This window comes from Dermacentor variabilis, chromosome 2, assembly GCF_050947875.1.
Source record: "Dermacentor variabilis isolate Ectoservices chromosome 2, ASM5094787v1, whole genome shotgun sequence".
Lineage (NCBI taxonomy): Eukaryota > Metazoa > Arthropoda > Arachnida > Ixodida > Ixodidae > Dermacentor > Dermacentor variabilis.
In genome coordinates, this window is record NC_134569.1 from 223,138,082 (window position 1) to 223,163,587 (window position 25,506).

The window sequence follows — 25,506 nt, forward strand, 5'->3', positions numbered from 1 at the left end:
CGGTGGCGACCGGCCGCGAGGGAGAGAAGCCACTCCAATTCGGGAGGAGCGCAGGCGCCCATAGAAGATGGAACACCTGGTGCCAAGCCGACAGTTGGGACCGCCTGGGAGGATCAAGTTAGAGGTACGGTGAGAATCGTCGGTGGCGCCATTACACCGGCGGTGACTGAAAGCAATGATGCCAGAATAGAAAAATTGATTAGGGAGGTAAACTCTTTGCGTAAAGCTAACGAAGAGCTGACCAAACAGGTAGTAGAACTGAAAAAGAAGGCACAGCTGAGCCCTGTCAGCGTAGCAGTAGCCAGACCAGTAGGTCAAAGGAACGAACCAAGCGAGGGAGATAACTCCCCCGCCCCGAAAAAAATAGCAGTAAGCCCCGAAACTGACTCGGTTTTCTCAGTCCTCAGCGAGCTGAAAGAGGTAATCAAATAAATTAGAGAGACGATGGAAAGGACTAACTTTAAAGTGGATAAACTATGGAAATGGAGATTAACGGCGGAGCAGCGATTCAAGAAACTCGAAACGAGATGCGACGACGACGAATTCTTGCCGTCAGAATCAGAAAGTGTAAAATCGCTCTACGGAACGTCAGGGGGCACTCCAAAGTGATCGATTGCGGGTAACAGCAAAATTAACCCATCCAATCATTGATAGCGCCCACAGTTTTAGTGTGTGGCAGTGGAATTGTCGCGGATTCCTCAACAAAAAGGCATTGCTGCGCCAATTAATTAGATCGAAGGGGGTTAAATAATAATATTTGGGGTTTTACGTGCAAAAACCACTTTCTGATTATGAGGCACGCCGTAGTGGAGGACTCCTGAAATTTTGACCACCTGGGGTTCTTTAACGTGCACCTAAATCTAAGCACACGGGTGTTTTCGCATTTCGCCCCCATCGAAATGCGGCCGCCGTGGCCGGGATTCGATCCCGCGACCTCGTGCTCAGCAGCCCAACACCATAGCCACTGAGCAAACACGGCGGGTGTGGGGCCAAACCAAAAGTAATTATGCTGCAGGAAACTTTAGCGGACGAAGTAAAGCTAACCGGGTACAAATCGGTATGTAGAGAAAAAGATTGCGTGAGGGGATTGGCCACCCTCGTTGACAAAAAGCTACCCTTTATCGAACACGATATCCATCTCGGATTGAGTAAAATCGAGTATATCCTAGTAGAAGTCGTACTCAAAAGGCACAAGGGCAAGGCGCAGAGTATCTTCTGCCTAAACATTTATAGCAGTCCCATCTGCAAGAAACAAAGCTTCAGGGCACGTTTTAACAAGGCACTCGCAGTCGCAAAGAGCTCCCCGCTCATCATCGGAGGGGACTTTAATGCCCCCTACTAAGCGTGGGGATACGCTTGGAATACAAAGAAAGGTGAGGGGTTATGGGACCTTGCCATGGGCCTGGGACTGTGGCTAATCACCGATCCGGCTCTCCTCACCCGCTGTGGCACGTCCACGTGCAGGGACTCTACACCCGACCTAACGTTTTTCAACAACTCGATACAAGCTAGTTGGGAAAACTCGGGCACCGATCTAGGCAGCGACCACTATATCATACACATAGCTGTAGGTATGCCGAAACAAGAGACTAGAACCTCTCGGTGCACAGACTGGGACCTTTTTAGGGAAGTTAGAGCGAAGAGATTAGAATCGGAACCGATAGAAACGGGCAGACAGTCCTTGTGGACCTGGATCAACCAGCTCAAAGAGGACCTCAGGGAGGCCACTAAAGAAATTAAGACCGAAGAAAACATAGAGAGCATAGACAGTAGGCTCGCTGATCTGACCGAGGCCAAACAATCCATCCTGCAAAGATGGAAAACGCAAAGACTGAACCAGAAGCTCAGGAAGAAGGTAGCGTTGCTAAACTGACATATCGAGGAGCGTTCGAGAACGCTCGTGAAACAGCAGTGGGACGAAGTTTGTCAAATGGCAGACGGCAGAATCAAACATGGAGGCAGTTAGAACATCCTCATACATCTATTGAACGAGAGCTACACTAAGTCAAACAAGAGAACGGCAATTACAAAACTAGTACAAGTCAGCCAGTACACGACTCAGGAGGTAGTCATGAGACAGTTCGCGGACAAATATCTCTCGCTGAAACAACCGGGCGATAGCGACGAACGCGTGGAGTACATGGGAGAATCGTGCGAGGAAATCGACCGCGATTTCACCGAGGGTGAGGTACGGGCCGCCCTCCATGATCTCTCTAGTAGATAGGCAGCTGTACTCGACGGTATTACCAATAAACTCTTAATGAATCTAGACGATGAGTCGATCACTTTCTTGACGGATCATTTCACCGAGTTGTAGAGAAAGGGAGACTATCCGGAGCAATGGAATATGGCCAACACCATGCTCATACCAAAACTGGGTGAACCTATCCATCTGGATAACCTACGTCCAATCTCGCTTACATCGTGCATAGGTAAAGCTATGGAACACGTTATTCTCAAGAGACTCACTAGATATGTGAGGGAAATGACATACTCCCGTATAACGTGATCGGTTTCCGCCCCGGACTATCGACTCAGGACGCCATGCTCCTGAACAAACACCAGCTCATACTCGTTAGCCCGGTGCACGCGAGAGCGATTCTGGGACTAGACGTCGAAAAAGCTTTTGATCCCATAGAGCACAAGGCCATCCTCGAGGTCCTGTCCGAGATGGGGTTGGGCGAGAGGCTATTCAGCGTAGTCAAGGCGTTTCTGGGTAGTAGGCAAGCCAGCCTCACGCTAGGAGAACTAAAATCGAAGGTGATGAACCTGGGAAACAGGGGCACCCGGCCATACTTTCGCCCATGTTATTTAATCAAGCAATGATCAGAGTCGCGAGGAAACTGGAGAGTATAGAAGGTATAGACTTTGCAATATACGCCGATGACATAACCATATGGAGCACCAACGGTAACGTAGGCCAAACGGAGACCAGACTGCAGGAGAGCATACACGCCATGGAAAGCACGCTAGGCGAGATGGGACTCAACTGTTCGGCGGCAAAGTCGGAGCTTTTGTTCCTAAAACATCGGCGCAGGGGTCGGAGACCCAGGGGCTACGTCCTCGGGGCGGAACCCGAGATTATCTTACGCTGTCAGGACGCATCCGCGATCAAGCAGGCGGAAAAGATTAGAGTTGGAGGCTTCCACATAGCAGCGGGAGGTAGCAACCTCAATGCCATTCAACACATTTTAAACAAGACGGACCAAGTCATGAGGTTGCTAAGTAGAATCAGCAACAGACACAGAGGCCTGGGTGAGGACAGCGCTCTAAGGCTAGTGCACGCCTTCGCTCTCTGTCACTTCACCTACGTGGCAGGTCTATTTAAGTGGTCGCAGGCCGAGCTGAACATGCTCAACACTATGATCGGACAGTTAGTCAAGGCTAACCTAGGTATACCCATCAGCACTTCGAACGTGAAGCTCATGAACCTAGGCATGCACAATACGATAGAAGAGATGGCGGAAGCGCAAGATGGCGCAGCAGGAAAGACTGACGAAAACGCGAGCGGGCAGGCTGATACTCAAAGCGATAGGGACAGACCCCAATATATCGATGAACACGAAGAAATCCGAGGTCGAATTGAGCGCGAACCATAGAGACGCGATCAGAACCACCCCCCTCCAGAGAAATATGCACCCGGAACACAATGTTAGCAGGAGAAAAGCGAGAGCGAAAGCTTTGTTGAAAGAAATTGAACATCTAGGACGACAGGGGGCCCTTGTAGACGCTGCCTGGGTCAAATGCAAAGAGGCCTACACGGCCGTGGTGCTCGACAGCCGGGGCGAGGTACGGGACGCCGTCACCATCTTCACTAAGGATTCCACGGTGGCGGAGCAAGCCGCGATTGCTCTAGCCATCAGGAACCGTAAATGGTCTTTTACTATAGCGATTTCAAAGCAGCAATTAAGAGCTTTGACAAAGGCTGTGCCGCTGGGACTGCGGCTAAAATTATCGAGAAAGTCGAAACAATAAAAACTGAAATCCGATGGTTTCCTGCACATATGGGACAAGTGGACGAGACTCAGCCCAACCTCAACGAGGTGACGAACGACCAGGCACGAGGACATGCTTGCCGTGCCGGTCAGAACCGAACCGACGCCCTCTACCATTCCGGGGAGCATAAAGATCGCTCACTAACTTACAACGACATCACTTAATATTACTACTTGGGGCGTAGGCAATTCCCACTGCCACACGTAAAATTGAACAGGGCTCAGGCAGTCATGCTACGTTTACTGCAAACCGGGACGTACCCCACTCCGTATTTCATAAATAAAGTTCACCCCGTAAAAGAAATTAGGAAAGAATGTAACGCGCGCGATGGCATCATTGACATCAGACACATGCTGGCGGGCTGTCCCGCGACTCTCGCCGACCCCGAATAAAAATGGCTTTACTGGCACAACTTGATATCAAGCTCTTCATATCAAGACGAACTACGGGCTGTACAGAGGGTCCACGATGACGCCACAAGGCTCGGCCTGGCGGTGCCGACGTGGACGCGGCCCGCCTCGGTCTGAAAAGACCGGGCTTCAGGACTCTGATAAAGTTTTGTGAATGAATGAATGCCTGGCCTGCCGAACCCTCCCTACCCCAGCGAGCAGCTGGACAGGGTGCAGGCGGCGGCCCTCAGACAAGTGCAGACGCTCTCGTAGCCTCACCTGGCACAGTACCACAGACTCCACCCCGGGATAAACCCAACAAATATATGCAATGTCTGCCACACTGAGATAGCCACTTTAACTCAGATGCTCTGGCACTGTAACAAAAACCCGCAAGGTGTTGACTCCGGAACCCTTCCACCGCCGTGGGCCGCTGCCTTGCGCAGCCCCAGTTTGGCGACCAAACTCTGGCCCATCCAGCAGGCCCGCGAGGCGGCGTCTAGGCAACACCTCGACGTCCACACATGGGAGACCTAAGGCCCCACCCGCGAAAGCTCTGAAGGACTATCAACGAAGTTGTTTCCAACTCAAGAAACTATTGGAGAGTTGGTTTCTCTTCACAAGTCGGGCAGCAAAAACATGGTCACAAACAATCGCCCCATTTCTTTAACAAGTACTACATGCCGTAGTTACTAGAAGCTATAATCTATAACGCGTTGACAGAATTCCTTGAACTAACTTGTTCTTTAAGCCGGAACTTCATGGATTCCGCAAGTTATACGCATGTGAAACTCGGCTCGTATATTTAACACATATACTTCCCCGCATTCTGAACCGATCATCATTCGTTGATTGTATATTTTTTAGATTTTGCCAAAGCGTTCGACAAGGTTTGTCATAAACTGCTGCTTCATAAGTTTAGTCACCTTAACATTGAGCCTAACATTTTAAAATGGATTGAGCGCTTACTTACTAATGGTTTGCAGTTCACCTCTGTTAACGGGGATAACTCTTCACTTTCTGATGTGCACTCTGGTGTACCTCAGAGATCTGTACTTGGTCCATTATTGTTTTTAATTTGCAATAATGGCCTCCCCTCTCAAATATCTTCTAACATGCCCCTCTTTGCCGCTTACTGTGCTATTTTCCGCGAAACAAAAGGTTGTTATGATATTAAATATCTTCAGAGCAATCTTACTGCGATTGCTAACTGGTGGGAACTACGGCTAATCAAACTTAACATCAGTAAGTGTAGATCCATGCCTGTAGCAACGATTACTAATGCCTCGCATGTACATTCCTTTATTAGCGTTCCTTCGGAGTCAGTAAGTTGATATCAATATCTGGGCTCATTTATTTTATCCAGCCTCGCTCGGGCGCCCTATGTAGAATACGTAATTAACAACGCTAACCACGTGTTTTGTTATCTACACCGTCATTTTACCAGCGCTCCACGTTCTTTAATGTTATTACTGCACAACAATTTCATTCGTCGAAAATTAGAGTTTCCGTCATCTGTCACCAACATTTATATTGGTGTAATTGTAAAAGCTTGGTGCAGTAAAAGAGGAACAGAAAAGCGAAACAGAGCTAGAAAACAATCAGAGAGCAGAAACAGAACCGCTATTTTTGCAGTGGCAGCTATGAGTAGTAAGGGTGTCATAGGAAATTGCTGCGATTCTGACGTGTTTGGTGTGGAATTTCTGTAATGACAGATGACTCAAGGTCAACGGGCTGTGATTGTGGTGCTTTCGTCTGCAAAAATGACCTTCAGAATCAAAAGATAGTAGCCGAGCAATACAAAATGCATCTTCAGGCACAAGAACTCTTTGGATGCATGGTGTTGCAACTTGCACCGCTTTCCAGCGGATGAATACGAACGTCGGCTGCACTACGAACATAAACCGAAGCAACTTCACGCCATCGGATAGATCGGATGTGTGCGTTCCAAATATCTTGCTTCCGGTGAACGCACGATGACGATTCCGGCACCAACATTCTGCCTGAGTTATGAGCCAAAGCTGCATATCTGAGTTAGCTAAATAGCTGCAAACTCACCAAGTCTGCTATTTCTTCATGCACGCACATTAAATTTAACTTGTTGAAATGCGTTCTAAGATTCTCGCACTGAGCAGTCAATTTTCAGGTGAAAGTTAGCCGGTGACGTAGTAGCAAAACGGAGTACCTGCCTACGAATAAAATGAAGGCGTGTTTTTTTTTTGTTCTGTGTACTCGTATTTCAAAGCTCGGTGACCGAGTGCCACCGAGCGGGCTTAGAATTATACGGGCAAGCAGGTACGAAACCTTCGCTCCTCGGTGCCACGCCAGTTGCCTGAATCGGGAAGTACACTGTTGTGGAACACTCTCGAGAATTGTTTCATAAGGTGCAGTACAATGGAAAAGACCTGTAATTGTTGTCAGAATTCCAAAGACCACTAATACAATAAGAAGTCCGTGCACGTGTGTTACGTATTAATAGTGCCCAGATTTGGTTCACCTTCTGTATCTATCATGGGCAGAGCCACGACACTGCCGCAGGTTCTATCGCCGTTTGATATCGTGGTCATTTTAACGCTCACAGTGTAGCAATAATAGCAATAACATGCTAATAACTTCCCAATCCCGAAAAATTGTACAAACCTGTCAGGAAAATGCCAAAACAGCACGTACGGTGCAGCCTCCAGCGCGATGCAACGTCAAATCATGGTGGCGCCATGTGTCGGCCAAGAAATATCACGTGGTCACAAAATGGCGGCTCCTTCGATAAAAATTTCTGTATCCGGCACAATGCTGCACTCTGCGTAGAATATGGCACCATTTGCCTTTTTTTTGCGTTTGAGCGTTTTTGCCTACACCTGGAGCTATGGCGTTTCCGAAATGAGGTATTTATTACTCGTAATCGATCATTTCCGTGAAATCTGCCACCATATCTCTTCTACTACACTTGGTATGGATGCTATAGTCGCCAAGTACCTGTCACCAGCGTTCCCTTTCCGCAATTTCAGAGTAAAGTTGCTCATGACCCTAGTTCCACTACGCCATCAAAGTGCGGCACTTTTTCATTACCTTAACAGGACGTCGGTGTATTGGAAATTTGCAGATGCATTATATATATTGAAGCGCATAGGGCAGACATTCCCACGGTATCACTGGCAGCTTGACTCGACGCTTGATAAGGATAGTCTTGATTCATGGCATTCTACGGGCACTTACGTATTGCGCAGGAAAGTGGAGGATAACGAACTTGAGAAGGAGCTAACGACCGCGCAATGAGCGATTGTACCAAACAAGCTTAGCTTAAAGCTGACGAGAAAAGCCAGCGCTGTGTGGAAACATAGGTGGCTGATATTCTAGTGGACGTTACGAAGTAAAAATGCAGTTGCTAAGATCATGTAATGCCTAGCGCACATAACCGGTGGTCTGCTATGTAAAAAATTGGGTACCATGGGAACACCAGCGCAGTTCCATTGGGTGATTCGTTAAAATTGAGACATAGGTAGTGTGAGACAGCTAACCCCTACGAGGGCTGTATTCAGCATCACCGCACGCTGAACACGATCACGCTGGCCATGAAGATGAATATATAGAGATGAATAAGATGAAGTGTGCGTATAATGCTCAGAATCAATTTCATTTGCAGAAAAGGCAGACATTGACCTCAGCTGGTCTGCTACTCTGCACTGGGAAAGAAAGAAGGGGAGTGAAATTATATGGACAATGATGTTGAAACGAAAGGAAGGAATGAATGTTTTTGTAGATTAAACAGTGGCCTTACTAAATCCACTCGTCTAGTCTTGCGTCATGCAGAAATATCAACGATGCCGTCGTTTTAACGCGATAGGGTTAAGGGCCCAGCTTCGCAGAAAATCCGGCGTCTGTGTCCGCATAGGCGTTGGCGGTGATGTCCGTACGAGAAAACTTGTCCTGTACCACGTATCCTGATTCACGCAAGTCCTCCGCCTGGCGTATATGCGTTACGGAACTAATTGAATTTCTGAAAGTAAAATGCGTCAGAAAACTTGTACAGTATGATTTACACGCAACCTACAGACATGAAAGCGTAATTCTGTTGCGCAGAAACTGAAACACAAACCCCTTGTCCAGCTGCCGTTTGTGGTATGCTTTAGTAGGAGTGGCGCATCCCGCTCAGTTTCTTGCAACACCATCCAGATGGCGCTCGACTCCACGCATAAGCAACAGCAGCGGCGCTCTCCGCGGAAGGGGGGGGAACAAAAAACAACCAGAAAACTCTCCTTCGTGCATTGCGTTCGCCGCCAGCGTTCCCAGGAAAACATGACGCTTACATACGCTGCAGTTGCCGGGAAGCGTGAGAAGTGGTCAATGTACCACTGTTATACCAGTGGTACATTACCAATGTTATCGTGTACCACTGTTGAAGGCGAAGGTTGAGCATCCTCCAAAATTTTCTGCCTTCCAGTTGAAGTATCATGCCATGAGCCGATAATAGCACCCTCTGACGTTGGTCGCGTGACAACGCTGACTACAAATCTGTACAGGGTCAATCTCTCAGGAATGTATGCTAGGCAATCACATATGAGCTCTATAGTTTCAGGCGTCGGCCGGTGTCAGCGGTCAGCGCTATTCAAATGGCCGTTAAGGTGTGTGTGTAACGGTAGGTAAAAGCAACGGCCAGCTGAATCGTAATTGCGAAGACACCGGTTTCGTGCTGCCTTTGGGGGCATACGGAATTTTTCATCTGGGTCGATTACATGCAGGTGCGTGTGGTCAGCATTAGCCCTGCCGAATTCGTGAAGTCATCCATAAGTATCTTGCTCAGGGAGTTTTGACATCCCCACTTCAACAGAGGCAGAGACTGCAAATGTTTTCTCACTAGTTCATTGCCGTGCGCGCCACAATAACCAGGCACCCAATAAGGAAATTTTCCAGGATAGGATGGCGTTGGCTGAGGCAAGACATAGATAATTGGAGATATCCATAAGAGACCTTCGCCTGAAGCAGTGGGCATAAATTAGGCTGAAGATGATGAAGGGTTGTTCTTCGGCCGCTTCTTTATATCGACTGGTGGACACGCCAGGCTGCACAATGATGATTCATTGTTGACAATATAATTTCACGAATAATCTAGAATCATAATGCTTAGAGCTCACGCTGGAACTACGTAAGTCTATACACGATCATGCACTAAAGTGCATTTGGGACACATTATACTCTTCAGAAATCCTTCGTTCTTGCTTAGCAGCAAAATCCAGGGTAACTTTAAAAAGCTCCTGCGATTATCCAATTGCATGCTACTGCGGCTTTCCTTTATTTGCAAACAAAAAAGAAAAGTGCCTAGGCCAAGTATAGCGCGTGGCAAGAAACTGGGCCCGTATTCGCAAGTGGCTCGTACTCCAGAATTGCTCGTAAAATAAAATGTCAGCCAAAGGTGATGTTTAACATATCAATAGCGAAGGCAGTCGACAAATGCAAGGAACGGTTACGAAATAAGTGCTTGTAACTAGTGCGAACTACTCTATAATAGGAACACAGAAAATGTTAGAGGCTTATTTAGGCGTTTTCTAACAACTTACACGCAGTGCGCGTTACCTGTACAGAAGGTTTTGCTTCCTTAAAAATGCCCTCCCTATTAGTGTGGATAGCTAGTGCACCTGCGTGTATAAACGCTTATTATACGAGCCTATAACGTATTTTGCAACATACGACATCATAAGAAATGCATTGAATAATGAGATCAAGAGAGAAAATGAGATAGCCAATAATTACAGTATTCGCAGTAGTGCTTATCCAACAGAGAAATAAAAACATATATATGGGTAAAGGCAAGGTTACACAATACATCGTGTTTTCCTGCAAAAGCTTGCGTAGACATGTGCAAAGACGTTTACTTTGGTCTTACGAAGGGGACGCGCTTTAATTGTGTTCGTTTTGAGCATATATTAGACGCGTTGCTTATTCACATCAAAAATAAGGTATCTTCTACCGAGCAGGTAATAGCTGAAGGGTGTACATTATTAAAATCATTTTTCATACCATATGAAATGCTGCTGGCAATATTTTTCTGAATACGATTTATTATATTCGCATTGTACGACGAAAAATGACCATATACAGTAAATCCAGCGTGTTGTTTACATACCATACTTTTTAAATTCACTCTGTTCGTGGATCACATGCAGCGCAGATAGGGACAGACCAACCGCAGCAGTCTTGGGATTTCCTCAGTATGCAAAATGGCAACAGTTTGCACGGCAGGCTGTTGGCGAATGAGTGCTGCTTATGCAACTGCTTGCAAGGAAACTCTCAGAGCGCCGCGACGGAAGATCCCTCTGCGAGTCTTTCACTTCGCCATATCCTGCGCCTACATAAGGCACCCACTCCCAATTTCTCGCGGTCGATTGTCAACACAAATTCAGAGAGCGCTGAGCCCGATCCAAGTACCTTTGCATCTTCGAACCTATACTATACTATACTTGTCATGCGTTGCTTTGCACGCATCACAACTTCAAGCAATTTAACGACCCATAACTGAAACGAAAATTAACTAGCTGGCTTTGTTTTACAATATGGATATTTTAGCAGCATGAGCGCGTTAATTTTGCAGAGGCAATTATGGCTGTATAGCTTGCGCGTACGCGTTCGCACCCTTGTAGTTTGCTTCTTATTTGCTTCTTTATGCTTCTTTATTTGGTGAGAAGAGTTTTATGAGCCGGGTGTTTGCTAATTTTTTGTGCAATCTCAGGGTTAGGATTGCATGCTAGATTATCCGAAAAACATTTCCCGCTTAATGGACGGCTATCGTTGTCACATTTGTCGCAGGAAGTGTTACCGATGAAAAGAAGACAACATTGTGAATTTCTCAATGCATGTTTTGAATCTAAGGTCCATCAATTCGCGTACACATGGCTATAAATGCTGTGGCTTGCTCAACAGGGACTGCCTGACATAGTAATGTTCCAAGTACCCAATGACGGAAAAAGCGCTGACATTGAGTATAGGAAATGTTAGGCATTTGTGTGCTTTTTTAGGCATCAATATGCACTTTTACCTTTTATATTTCTTGCGCAAATCATGCTAGTAGCAATACCAATTTACTGGCATGAAATCAAGCCTAATCAAGAAGGTATTCAATGCTTTAATACAGGGTGCTTCACGTAACTTAAACCAAGGATTAAAAAAACGCAGTTAACGGCAGCAGAATGAAACCAACGACATATATTTAACCGTCATATGGCGCTCCTTAGAGCATTTTCGATATTCCGCCTAATTGACTAACTAAGCTCAATTATGCAAAAGATTTTACTATTCACTTTAAGGACAAGTGCGCTTCGTTACGTTGTAGTGGGGTTTCGGAAACGAGCGATCGTATTTTGTGTGGCAACGTATATGCTGCGTCGTTACATTTTTTCGTGCCTAAAGAGAGCCCAAGAAGTACGGAATATAACCACGTGACTGCGTTCATGCGCTATCGTATTGCAGCGCTCTCAACCGTGCTTCGAGCGAAAGAGCCGTGCGCGCGGACCGTGGTGAAGTCAGCGGTCGCGGCCTTGGGCATCGGCTTCAGAGTGCGTCGGCACCTTTGACGGTGGCAACCGGAAAGAAAGCGCCGTCGTCCTCGATAAGAGATAAATTCGAAACAGGGTTGGGAGCGCTGCAATACAATAGCGAATAAGCGCCGTCACGACCTTTTGTTTCATATTTCAGGGGCTTCCTTTAACCGGAAAAAAAAAAACAAGAACACCACACAGCATGTACGCTGTCAAAAAAAGAAGAAAGGAAGGTTGGATGAATCGGTCATTTCTGAGCCCTCTCTACAACGTAATGAAACGCACTTGGCCCTCAAATGAATATGAAGAATTTTGAATTGATCTCAGTTAATTAACTAATTAAGCGGAATATAAAAATATTTTGAGGAGCGCCAGATGTCGCGAAACCAAATGACATTGGTTTCACCCAGCTGCGTTTAACTACTTTTTAAAATCCTTTTTTCAAGTTACGTGAAACACGCGGTATAAGAACGACGTTTAAGTTTAGCACATACACACAAGAAGCTGCCCAAAATATAACAGTGACGTTAATTTTTGCCGCAGCTGTGCCAACTTCGACGAGTGGGGCATGGAAGCAGCTAGGCCAGCCTTCTGGGACGCCGGTGCCACTTGGGATGACCTGGAGTGGCTGCGAAGCGTCACCGCGCTGCCCATCGTGGTGAAAGGAATACTGCGCAGTGGGTGACGCTGACAATACCATGCATGCATAAATTGCTCACTAGCATTTTACGTTAAACGTTACCTTTAACTCTTCATCGCGAGAAATGTCGCAGTCTCGGCCTAAAGACAAAGCATTATTAGGGATAGAAACGTATTCGGGAATTACGCAACGTCATGTTCATACTATTATAACCCATATTGTGTGCAACAAGCACTCACCAACTAAACAAGCATGGTGTGACGCGCGTGCAAACACGAACAGCTCTCACTCGATGAGCACGCACACTCTCTGTCACAACGTTGGTGTGGAGAGAAACGCCGGCAGCGAAAACGCGAGCTGGCTTGGCCCAAAACAAGAATTTTGCGCCCCCACTCGCTCCCCCGTTTTAACAACGCCGCCTCTCCAAAGGTGAGATTATGTCACCTCGCAACACTAGCCGCACGGCAAGACAACGGACATGAGCTATACGCCACCCATTTCGGCTTGGCCTTCGCCCTGGCGCACACTGCTCGTAACTACTGAAAGCGGCCGTGCATCCACTCGGCGCAAATGACCACCTTTGGCAGATTTCAGCTACGCGGTAACAAAGCTCTGGGTTTCTCGGCAGTTTGGTTATCTTAAGCGGGTCACCCACTGACTTTAACAAACTGCCGAGAAACCTAAAGCTTTATTACCATGTGGCTCAAAACTTCAAAAGGTGTTCCAAGTACGTCTTTTCCATATATCAAATCGTCATCTGTAACCACGGTGTAAGAAGTCCTTAACTACGGTGCTTCGAGGCATTTTACTTCTTTTGGACTTCGATGCCCATTTGGTTACGCAGCGCTGATCGGACGACTACCGAGAGAAAACACCGGGCGTCTGGCGAGCCTCGTGTTTCGCAGTTGTGCGCCTTTTAGCTCAAGTTTGCGGTGGTCGCTAGAAGGTGCTGAAACTCCCACGACCAAGGCCATTCTGAAGACGTGCTTTAAGCAATCCCTGATGCGAAGCCTTGCAATATAAAGCATCGATTCTGCTCTATGTATTTTTTGACCGAACATAGTTCAAAATTCCGCCTTGCACGCCTCGCTACACTATCTGTTGTTCTTTCACCACATAATCATGGCCCAGCCAGGAAATAAATCTGTACAGGAACGACGGCAATGCAATAGCGTTCGTATCCTGAACTAGGATCTCTTCACTACATACACAACAAATTCAACGTATAAAATATTCAATAAAATTTTATTCTAACATAGCGCAACCAAGTGTGCTATGTTAGAGCGGTTAAATAACAATATTTAACCGCTGTAACGTGTTCAGTTACTCACAGTGGCGCATATGTACATACAATATAATCTTGTTCTTGTTACCAGCTGCGCGAAAACAGATTAGTATTGATTGGTTAACTTTATTTTGCTGTGATTCAGCTCACTTGGTTCCCAAAATAAGACTACTTGCTACCACATACGCTTGCTTGCGCAGCCTGTCCGCTGTCGTATATTCTCGTGATTCTGCCAGGAAGATCAGTTGCCATTGTGTACTTGCATGGTCGCCATCCACGTGATGTTTGCTTTACTTAAAGAAATTTTTGAAGTCCATGAACCAATTTGACCGGCAACAAGCTATATTATTATATCAAGGTTCTTACAAAGATCAAGCACTGATACCTTCGTTTCAATAACAAGGCAGAGTACTTCATGAATGCCAGTGACAAAAACTATTCTAGGTCCCTTTCGTAACTTCTGCATTCAAAAATAGTCCATGGAATATAATAGCTCGTTCTTGTTTTTAATAAATAAAGCGGCAACAGTGATTAAAAGAAAAGCTCCATTATAAAAGACCACAGAGCCATCTGTGAAAACCAACGGCGTATGGACCTTTTCACCGGGCGAGGAGGAAAGGCGCGCGGCGATTATCTTCCTTTCTGGCTTGCGCGATACGGCGCGGCACTGCTTGGAAGTATTGCTGTCCTGTGCTGCGTAACGATTTCGAGGTGGAGGTGTTTTAGCTCGTAGTTTGTGAAATTTACGCTATGTCCCTTCAAACAGGATCGTCGGGGAACCAGCGTGTAGCCTTTCGGTGCATCGTTAACTACAGTACGCGTAAATATCTCTTGGGGGCGCAAACACGTGACGCGAGTCGGCAACCGCGGTGTGTGTATGTGTTGTGAACTATTTTGGGTGTATCGGTTTTAATTCAACCAAGAGAACCTGCGTCTGCGTATTGCCATGAAATGGGAACGCTGACCACTATCGGATCGCTTGGCGTAGGAACAAAACTTAAAAGCGCAACCTCGTGTACCCCAAAACGTATAAGCGCCAGGCGCTATCAAATACATGTGATACACTGGCATCGTTCTCATGCATTTCAAGTCTAGTATACTTGAAATCACTATGTTATGTCTACGCTAGCCTCCTGTATGAGGCCGATGGCGCTGCCCAGCAGAGCGATATCACTGTGGTTGGTGAGCCAGCGTGATACAGACATTAGCTTTGTGCTTCAGCATTGCCTTTCTTTCCCTGTAAAGCCGTAATATTCGAGAGGGATAGCAAAAAAAGAACACGAGGCTATTTGTGAGGACAAAATTGTCGTGATACGGGTGAGCGCGCCGTAGGGAACGAAACGAACAAAACCGAAAAAGAAAAAGAAAGAAAGGAAACGGGCTCACGCTGCAATAAGATGTTGCATGCTTGGATCATGCGCTCTATAGAACAAATAGATCTATAATCCAGCATCTACCGCTGCTTCGGACTCTCGCGTAGTTCGTAAACGGTCGCTTTACTGGATAAGTGTAATTCGCACTGTAAGGTATACTGTTATTACTAACCAAAACTATTTTATTCGTGGGTGGAATTCACGTCCACCGAACAAGGTCGTCACGCAACATAATCTACAGCTAACAGTTTGAACTCTTTTGGAAGTATATAACAGGACAATATCTACCGTAGCACAACGGTACCCATGCTGTTATGATCATCGTGTATGTTTCATTGATCCTAAGCCGCAGCTTAGAACTAGAGGAGAATGCTGCTATAAGTGTCACATTTGTGAATAGAATTTTCCGAAAGACACAATTGATCTCCGAGGCTAATTGCAGGCTCAAACACACGTGCACACATCGCACTCCGTGCTCCGTCCGCCCCAACGCCAGCAAAAAATTCGGCTCTGCCGACTTCAACCACTCCAGTAGGCCCCACGGAACCGTTTTCCACGTAGAAGACGCCACGTCACACTAAACAGAGCGCGCGAGCGCGACAACAAACACCAAAAACCACCGCCAAGCGTATACCTAACACAGAAGACGGAGCGCTCGCCCCAGCCAGGATGCCGATTGCCCATAAATGGCGCCACTGCGTACGCATGTGGTGGCGCCCATGAATAAACGGTCTGTAGACATGGCATCCAAAGTTGAGCCTCTCGCATATTAGCGGAATTTTTCAGTATTATTCCAGTTTCCTTCAAGCTGAAGTTGCCGACAATAGAAGTGGCGTCGCAGCCCCAATTTAATGGCCTCGCATTTCGGGTAGTCATAATAGCAGGACATACATGTGGCATGTCACACGAAGCCAGCATATCACCTGAAATTCTAACCTTGTTGCCGCGAGAGTTTGTCGACTTGCTAACTCGCATACTTGATAGCGATCGTGTACAGACTACGTTAGAGCGGAGTCAGGTACTCTGAAGGTACGAGACGGTTTCGTTCGTGACGGGCTCCGTCTCAAACACAGTGGTACTTTTAGGTTTAAAGGGGCCTTGAGTTACGTTTTATCGAAGTGGAGAAAGGCATTCGAAGTGAAAATGGACTATTTCAGAAATACTTTGCCGAAAGAAGGGCTTCAATGTCTTCAGCAGAAGTGGAGTTATTGGCCATTAAACACGGCCTCCGCCATGCTCCCATGCCTTCTTCAATGCCTTGCAATGCAAAGACTCCGCCACAACGCTCCGCCTTCTAATAAAAGTCACCGGGGCGAGCAGTTAAAATTTCATTTCGTACGTTAACGTAGACGCCACGACTTCCGATTTTGGCCCCTACGAGGCTCTAAACCGAGGCACAAACACGGTTGTCCTCAGCTAGCCGCAGTGCACTTAGCCAGTGGACTCGTGGCGGCACCCCGCGTCTGCCGCGGTATCTAGGCTGCGTAGCAGACCGCAGCTGCCATGGAAATCCACTTTATCACGAAATATAATAAAGCGTCCAGAATAGAATGAGGAGCAAGCAGGCTTCTCTAGAAAAGAGAACGTTTAAGAGAAATGTGGCTTCGCGTTCCGCTTCCGCGCTCCACGCACCGCGTACGACAGCAAAATTTGGCTGAGATGTTCACAGAAGCCTACGCTACCCTCGGACTATGTTGTTCCACCGTGCCCGAGGGGTGGTTCAGGGCCCCTTTAAGGAAGGATCAAGTGCACGGAGACGACAGTGCGAAAGGTGACGACACTTCATTCATTCACAGTACCTTCCACGCCTCGCTGACGAAGCACTGAGGGGGGGGGGGGGTGCGTCACAGAAACACAATAAATAACTTATAAACATGATAAAATGTACGAGTGGCAATTGTGCTAAATACATATCGTTGATCAATACATAGAGAACCAAGAAATATGAAGTCATGACGCAGTCAGCTTGCCAGGAGCTTCCATGCTTCTTTCGCAAAAAGTAGCTCTGTGTAAAAAAATTTGAAGCGTGGTGGTGGGATCGGTAGGGGCCGTTTTAGCCATAGCAAGAGCTCACTGCTCAGAATTAAAAATGCAGCCTGCAATTAATGTGCAAAGGCGCACTTAATTTGTGCTCCACATTGCAGCTGGCGTATTGTCTCAGCAGCATAAACAGAGCATCGCCTCGAAGCAAACATGAAAAGGTTCCCTGAAGTTGTTTGAGCACGTGCAAAATGCCACGGAGAAATACGCACGCTGTTCAGTAATAAGAATGGAATGTGTATTGGTATTTATACTATAAGTCATGGGCACGCCTTTGACAAAACGATGTGTTTTGGCAGAGAAATATCCTAGACATCTTCATAAATCATTCAAGGATTTTAGTGACTACAGGCTTTAATTAAATCTTTCTTCTGACCACGACTGGGTGGAAAAAAGGTTTGTTCACACTTTAGTGCGAACGCTTACGTGCGATTGCAGGGACAGTAAGCTGATAGCAGAAGAGGCTGTTCGTGCTTGCCAAGAACAGTGCAGATGCCATTTTTCTGGTTGTTTGTGGCTTGAAATATTTTGATGGTCCCTGATACGACTTACCAAGATCCCAGAATCGCAGTTGATACTAAAGAGCATAAAAGTACTCTCCTGTGCTGCTGCTGTGCTGAACGCAGGAGACGATGCTCTGCTGGCTGCAGAACATGGCGCAGCCGCTATACTCGTGTCTAACCACGGTGGACGTCAGCTGGATGGAACCATAACTACGGTATGTGCATCACTTAGTAAGATGGCAAGCACAGATGTTATTGCGGGGAATTAAGCATCAGCGGTGCCGTTTGTGTGGCTACAGAGTACGATGCTCTGCTGGCTGCAGAACATGGCGCAGCCGCTATACTCGTGTCTAACCACGGTGGACGTCAGCTGGATGGAACCATAACTACGGTATGTGCATCACTTAGTAAGATGGCAAGTACAGATGTTATTGCGGGGAATTAAGCATCAGCAGTGCCGTTTGTGTGGCTACAGAGTACGAAAGTTCTCTAATATCCATCCTTCTTTTTGACAAGTACGACGGGAGAAGCCCAGGGACTGCAGGAAGGCTCGATAATGTCCTTTGCAAGCATCTTTTTGACTTCCTGTTGGATAACAGCTCGTTCTGACGCAGAAACACGATATGGACGACGGTGGATAGGGTTCGCATCGCCAGTGTTTATGCGATGGGTCACGACGGACGTTTGACCTAAGGGTCGATTGTCAAAGTCAAAAATGTCGCGATAGCCTTCAAGAACGCGGCAAAGGGCTGCAGCTTGAGCAGGTGTAAGGTCAGAGGAGACCATCGTCTTCATGTCGACGTCAGTACTGTGCGATGACGTCACGGTATGGGCTGAGCTGTAACGATCTTCCACTGTGAATGGCTCGACCTCATCATCCTGCAAAGCGCGAATTATAGCCAAGGAGATCCCCTGAGGCAGAACTTGCGCGGTTAGCGTGAAATTGACGAGTGGAAGGCAGGTGCGGTTACCAGTAATTTTCAGCACAGTGTGCGGCACGATAACACCATGTGTAAGCATAACGGCCGGAATTGGTGCGGCCACGTAATTGCCGTCAGGTACAGCTGGTGAGGACAACAAGTCTACGTGTGTCATAGAGTGAGGTGGTAGGCGAATAAAATCGATGCAGCTCAGATGGCTGGGAGGCGGGTCCACAGGGTCGGCAAGAAGAGGCAAGTCAAGGCGAAGTGGGCCGGCCGAACAGTCAATGAGGGCAGAATGATGGGCAAGAAAATCGAGACCGAGAATGAGTTCGTGAGGGCAATGCTCGATGACGGTGAAGAGAACGACGGTGTGTCTCTCAGCAATGGTGAGTCGGGCAGAGCACATGCCAACAATAGCGACAGTCCCTCCGTCGGCGACTTGTACAAATCGGTTCGGGGCAGGCGTCAGAACTTTCTTGAGCCGACGGCGAAGAGCAGCACTCATAATGGACACATGCGCCCCGGTGTCAATCAACGCACACACAGGAACATTGTCGACGAGAACGTCCAAAAGATTCTTGTTCGTCGGTAAGGTGAAGCGAGGATTTTGAGCCAATGTCGTCTTTGCAGCTTCACCTCCAGAAGCTGCGCTGTCTAGTTTTCCGGTCGGGGGAGCGGCGAGTAGGTCGGAGAAGGAGCACGGCGAGACGGGGGCGAGCGAGATTGACGACGGGAGGGAGAAGGCGAGCGGGAGTAGCGGGGTCGTGTCAAAGGCGCCGCAGGGTCAGATGATGGGGTGGGCATAGAAGGGGCGAAGGAAAAGGACGCACTAGAGGGGCGAGGGTGGTAATTAGGAGAATAGCGTGTGGGGGAAGTCCAGCGGCTGCGGCAGTGGCGAGCGACATGTCCAATGCGTCGGCAGTTAAAACAGATCGGCTTGTCGTCCACGGTTCGCCATTCGGAGGGGTTGCGCTGTCCATAAGAGTAAGAAGGGCGCGGTGGGGCCGTGCGTAGAGAGAGAGGTTCCGAGCATGCGGAACGAATGGAGTGCAGGCCGACGTTGGATAACTCTTGACGGACGATGGCCTGGATCAAGGAGATTGTCACCGGAGAATGATCAGGTGACGGAAATGAAGGGGCCGCCGGTTGTGCCGCTTCGACCTCACGACGAATAATGCGGGTCAAGTTGTCACATCGCGACGGCTGGTGGAAGAGGTCGTCACAGGATGACGTAGCAGCTGTGTTGGGAAGTCGCGTGATGTGCTGGGATAACCGGCGGCTTTTAGCATGCTCAAGACGGCGGCACTCCTTGAGGATCGTATCGATGCTGCTGACGTTGGTAAACACCAGTAAATTGAAGGCGTCGTCAGCAATCCCTTTGAGGACGTGATTTACCTTATCGTCCTCAGACATGGTCGGGTCAGCCTTGGCACAAAGGGCCAAGACGTCGAGAATGTAGGACACGTAGGACTCGGTCGACGTCTGTACACGTGTGGCTAGGGCTTTCTTGGCATTGACTTGACGACCGAACGGATTGCCAAAAAGGTCGCGGAGCTTCTCTTTGAAGAGATCCCAGCTCAAGATCTCCTCTTCGTGAGTCTGGAACCATGCAAGTGGAGCTCCGTCGAGGTAGAAAACAACGTTCGCGAGCATAATAGTCGAATCCCACCTGTGACTGGTGCTGACACGTTCGTATAAGCGGAGCCAGTCGTCAACATCAGGACTGCCGACTCCGTTGAAAATACCAGGATCCCGAGGTGGGGAAATGGCGACGTAGGTCGGGGCTGCAGGCGGAGACGGTTGCGTAGAGGAAGTGCCGCCAGCAGGAGCCGAAGTTGCACTGTCGCCGTTGCGACCGCTGCGAAGCTCCATGACGGGTACGGGGAACGTCCACCTCCACCAAATTAATGTTACGTGTAGCTGACGTACGAGTCTACAATATATTTACACGTAGACAAACGGTGGCAATGATGGCGACGCTATATCAAGCGGTGGCCACGTCGTCTTCCTTCTCCTCAGTGCAGCCACACTGTGGCGGCTGTTCCGTAGCAATATGCCCAAAATGTTGTGCTTTTGGCCATTTAAGTGTAGATAAACCCTTTGCAGTGCCGCACTGGAATATACAGCGTGTTCAGAATTGGACTTTCCGGGTGTTAAAAAAAATACGAAAAGTACACAGAAGCTATTTGGCTACCTAGGTTATACGGCCAGGTGTTCGCAAACTGTGAGGATAATTCTCGTCGTAATGTCAGTATTTAATTAAATTCGATAGTTAACTTTTTATTTACTGCAGTTAGATGTATGTTTATATTGAAAACTCAGAGGTGGTGCCATTCGGTGACTATTCCATTTTGTACAATTTTAGTAACGCGCTTGCGTCCCTAGATATGCACGTCTGAAATTTCAGCCCAAGCCGTCTAATTACGCATGTGAGGCCCCTGCCTAGTTTGACGCAGCTGTTGCGTATGGCGCGCCATCTGAAGAGAATGTGGGGTGATAGGCGGCGGTGAGAACTTTTCGTTCTCGGCCAGCATTTCCGTTCTTGACCAGCGAAACCAAAGAATGACTGTGCGGGCGACGTGAGACGAGCCCTGTTTCTTTTGAGCAATTGCTAGTACAGTGGGTGACAAGACGTCGTGCCACTCAAGACTTCTGATGCACTCAGGTGCAGCGCTACTGCTCTGTTTTTTTTAATAATTGTGGAAGCTTTGTTTGCAGAATGACTGAAATTAATGCCATCTCACAACCTAAAGGGATAGCGTCAGCTGCCATACAGCACATTATTAACCACTAAAGGTTCCAGGGCCCCTTGCACACGCGTAAATAGAATTTACGACACTGCATTGTCAGCGCTTAGGAAACGCGGGTTAATGACTAGTATTCTCTATGTCACCCTTTTAAATTTAGAACGCATCGACCAGTCCTCATGACAGAGCATGAAATTATGTCAACGTTGTCAAATTCCTATTTATTTAGTTACACACAGCTCCAATTCCGGCATTAGTTCAGAAGTGGGAATAAAAGAACCACAACAAAAAAGTATAGTGTACATCCATGGCTTACATAGAAACAAAACATAGAAACATTTTAAAAATTTGCTTTAAATGTACCATTGCTTACACAATATTAGTTTCGAGTGATATGAAATTTTACTCAACTCAGCATTATGACAATCGCCAAGAATCCAACCGTTCAAGAATGCACGAAATGCTTGCCTTCCGCTGCAATACACCATATGAACCGCTCTGGTGTCGAGTCGACAACTCTACGCAGCATTTCCAGGCCGATGCTTCTACAGGCGGTAACTATTTTCATCTTCATGTCGTTGACATCGGTGGGCTCAGCTGCGTAACCGCGATATTTCACGTAGCCCCACAAAAAGAAGTACAGTGGAGAGAGATCAGGGGATCTCGGCGGCCAAAACATCTCTCTTTCGCATCCAATCCACTGCCATGGAAAGTTACAGTTTGACCAGTTCTTTGCATGGAGGAGAAATGTGGCGGGGCCCCGTCATGCTGGAACCAAACTTGCGGCAGTTCCTTGAGAGGGAGGCTCGAGGCAAACTTATCGACTACACCAGCAAGAATTTCGTGCGCATAAATCTTTCCATCGAGGTTCCCTTCGAAGAAGTGAGGGCCAATGATTCTGTCCCCAGGTACGTCACACCATACATTTAGACGCCAATGAATTTGGTGGTTGCGTTGCCGCAGTCAGTGAGGATTTCCTTGCGACCAGTAGTGGAGCATTGTGAATGTTCGCTCTGCCGTTCCTGCAAAATCTAGCTTCATCAGTTCAGGGCAATCTTTGTACAAAATCCTTGTCTTGGCCAATTCTATTAGGGCGCAATTACAAAAGTCTGCCTCACTTAGGTCCTGATAAAGACTCAGGTGGTATGGATGAAATTCGCGCTTTTTTTTTAGAACGTTGTGCACTGTTCCCAAGCTTCTCCCGCATTGTTTAGAAATCTCCCTGATGCTTGCATTTGGCATTGCATGCATGCAGGCAAGTACGTCAATATTATAGTCCTGGTCAATGATGCTCTTCTTGGGCTGTCTTTTTTGGTGAAATGGGCCTGTAGTGCGAAAACGTCTGATATGCTAACAAATACTGCTTTGGTTAGAACTTCCCGATTCGGATGGCGAGACGGGTATAGCCTCATTTCTAATGAGGCATTGCCTTTCATCTCCGCCATTGATAGCACTACATAATTTTTTTTCTGCCGTAGAATAGTATCTCGACCCTGATGAAGTAGCCATTTTTCGACGCTGAAGGTCCCAACATAGACAAAGAAATTTCAACAAGAGCGGACACTCCCATAAAGCTCACCGGCCGAAATGACTGCAGCGCACCAAGCGGATGGTATTAACACCTTCCGGTGTCGGTCTTGGGCACGCGCGTTTTGAACGCCAGTTGGTACACGCCACGCCGGCTCCACTGATCGGCGCGGCATTTTTTTTTTCACTTCTACTGCTGAACTACAGGCGGCCTTGGCGCGGAATCGTCTTACTCAGTAAAAATGATTGCAAACGATCTTTACAAACTTCCACCGAATCTGTGTCACGTGTAATTTCATAAAGAAAACGCAAGACGGCTTCTGAAGTGATAAAATGTTCATTTTGCTCTATATAAATGCTCGTTCCGGGCTTCTTGTGCATTCATCCAAAGTTCTGGCACCAGGTATGCAGCAATCGTTGCTGTACGAAGCTCCACAGGATGCCATCAGCTGAAAAAAAAAGCAAATTACAAGCATGTATCATTTGGTATATTGACCTAACAGGAATATTGCGTGCAGAGGCGAAACGTGCGGGAGTGGTGAATGACCGGCATTACAAATAAATCCACTTGTACATACATTTCGTAACAAATAGGCTGCTCCCAAACAATTCCATAAAATATGAAAACATCCAATTTTCATGCATGCCTCCTTTCCCGGGCATTATTTCCTGCACTTTAAGAGCACAAATACACTGGTGACTGCGCGTTTCCAAAACAACTTGGCCTCAGTCGACGCCAAGTTTGTGCACGCCAAGTACACAAAGGTGGCTAAACACACGCTCTCAGCCACACCATGTTACACGCTCATAGAATGCCTTCTAGTCGCACTCAAGACAGATTCGTCGGTGCACAGCCTGTTTTCAGTAGCTCAGAATACAGAAATGTCAAGTTCTTAAGGTCCTCGGCGTTATCTTTTACGCATCCTGCCGGCTCAAGCAAAACACTCCCGTGCTATCACTCTAGGCAATCGCTCGTCGCGTTTTCGACAAGCGCGAATACCGAAGTAAGGTATATGTTGCTACAGAGACACAAAAAGCGTCACAAGCTTGTCCCACTAAAATTCAGTACACGCGAAACTAACCACGGCCGGCTTGCTTTTTTGCTAACGGCTTCACAACCCCAGGCGCAGCGAGCATGCCTCAAACGTATTTCAAAAACTTACGAAATGAATTACAATAATTTTTGGGGTCAGAGAATGCGTCACGAACTTCTCCCAGTGAGATTCAGTACAGGTGAAACTAACGGCGCCACTAAGCCGAGCGTGGCGACTGTGCTTGAATAGTACCCAAAAGGTAACGAAATTAGTGACAATAATGTCTGGAGTCCGAGAACACGCCAAAACTTGTACTGGTAAGATTAAGTAAACGCGAAACTGCGTCACACGTCCCAAGTGCTTTTCGTCACAAAGCCCGGTGCGGCGAGCGTGCCCAAAAACTACCGAAATAAGTTATAATGATGCTTGGGCTCATAGACAGCGTCGCAAACATCTCCCAGTACGAGTAATTAACTAAAATTAACTAGTCCTGAGCGGAGGAGCTGTTTTTCGATAACTGTGTCACTATATAGGTTCACTTTTATGCAGTAAGCCTAAATGTGCTTGAAGTGCATCGCAGACTGTCCAACAAAACTCCTCACCTTGCTGTAGTCCAGTAGTGCAGCGGTGCCGTGTCGAAATGCAGACGGAACGCAAGAGAACGTCGGGAGCGCGAAAAACGGGCTACATCCAAAAGAGACGGGTCGCCGAGCACGCGTGCTTCACATGCGCAGCCGGCCTCGCTTGCTCCTGTGGCATGTCTGGCGCATGACGTATGCACCCACGTCTGGTGCCGCTAGCTTTTTGCTAGGCAATGCAAGAAGAATAAGTCGCAAAGTATAAGTTCATTTACATGCAAAACTTCTTTAGTTTTACTGGGAAAGAAAGAATATTAAACGTTTTCTTCAAGTTCATTCCACATTCTTTTTTATCTGACGCTCGCGTCAACTAACGGATGGAGTTGACACTAGGCGTGACGTGTTTCCTGTTGCCAGTTTTTGCCGAGTGTCCCCTCTTCCTGAATTTCTTTCTCTTTGGTCCCAACGCAGGGCTTGCTTTTTCCAATGGCCCAGCTTAGTAGGGGCAATCAGTGACAAAGGCACACAATGGAAGCTCAAGAGTTCACTCGATGCGCTTGCAAGGCGATGCCTGATCTGTTCGGCACTTTCGCAGAACGACGAAGAATAAAAAAAATTGGCAGGCACACACCAATGATGTGCACTACTGACGTCAGTTCACAGTCGTACTTCTATTTCACAGCAGTTTTTCAGGAGTAATCAAAGCGGGGCCCTCAAATCACACTTCGGACAGGTACAGCTTCCCTGGAACAGCACTGGTAACTAAGGTGCTGCCCGGCAACTGTCATCTTTGTCTCATGCTTAGCGCTTGCATCACTTTGAGCCTCCGAAATGCCAAAATAAAAAAATAAAGCCAAAGCCACTATTATAATCGTGCACTTGAATGCTTCGACAGTACGTGTGCGGTGGCACCGTGCTTTGTCGCCAACTCTGCAAGTGACTGCT

The 25,506-nt window shown here is 47.4% G+C and overlaps 1 protein-coding gene across 1 annotated transcript in view; it reads left to right on the forward strand.

Annotated features, from left to right (window-relative positions):
* LOC142570702 (2-Hydroxyacid oxidase 1-like) overlaps positions 1-25,506 on the forward strand; it is a 147,675-nt gene that overhangs the window by 83,464 nt on the left and 38,705 nt on the right. The window contains exons 6-8 of the mRNA XM_075679050.1: positions 12,455-12,588; positions 17,876-17,983; positions 18,052-18,143. Coding sequence (XP_075535165.1) covers positions 12,455-12,588; positions 17,876-17,983; positions 18,052-18,143 — 334 coding nt within the window. The remainder of the gene's footprint in view (positions 1-12,454; positions 12,589-17,875; positions 17,984-18,051; positions 18,144-25,506) is intronic.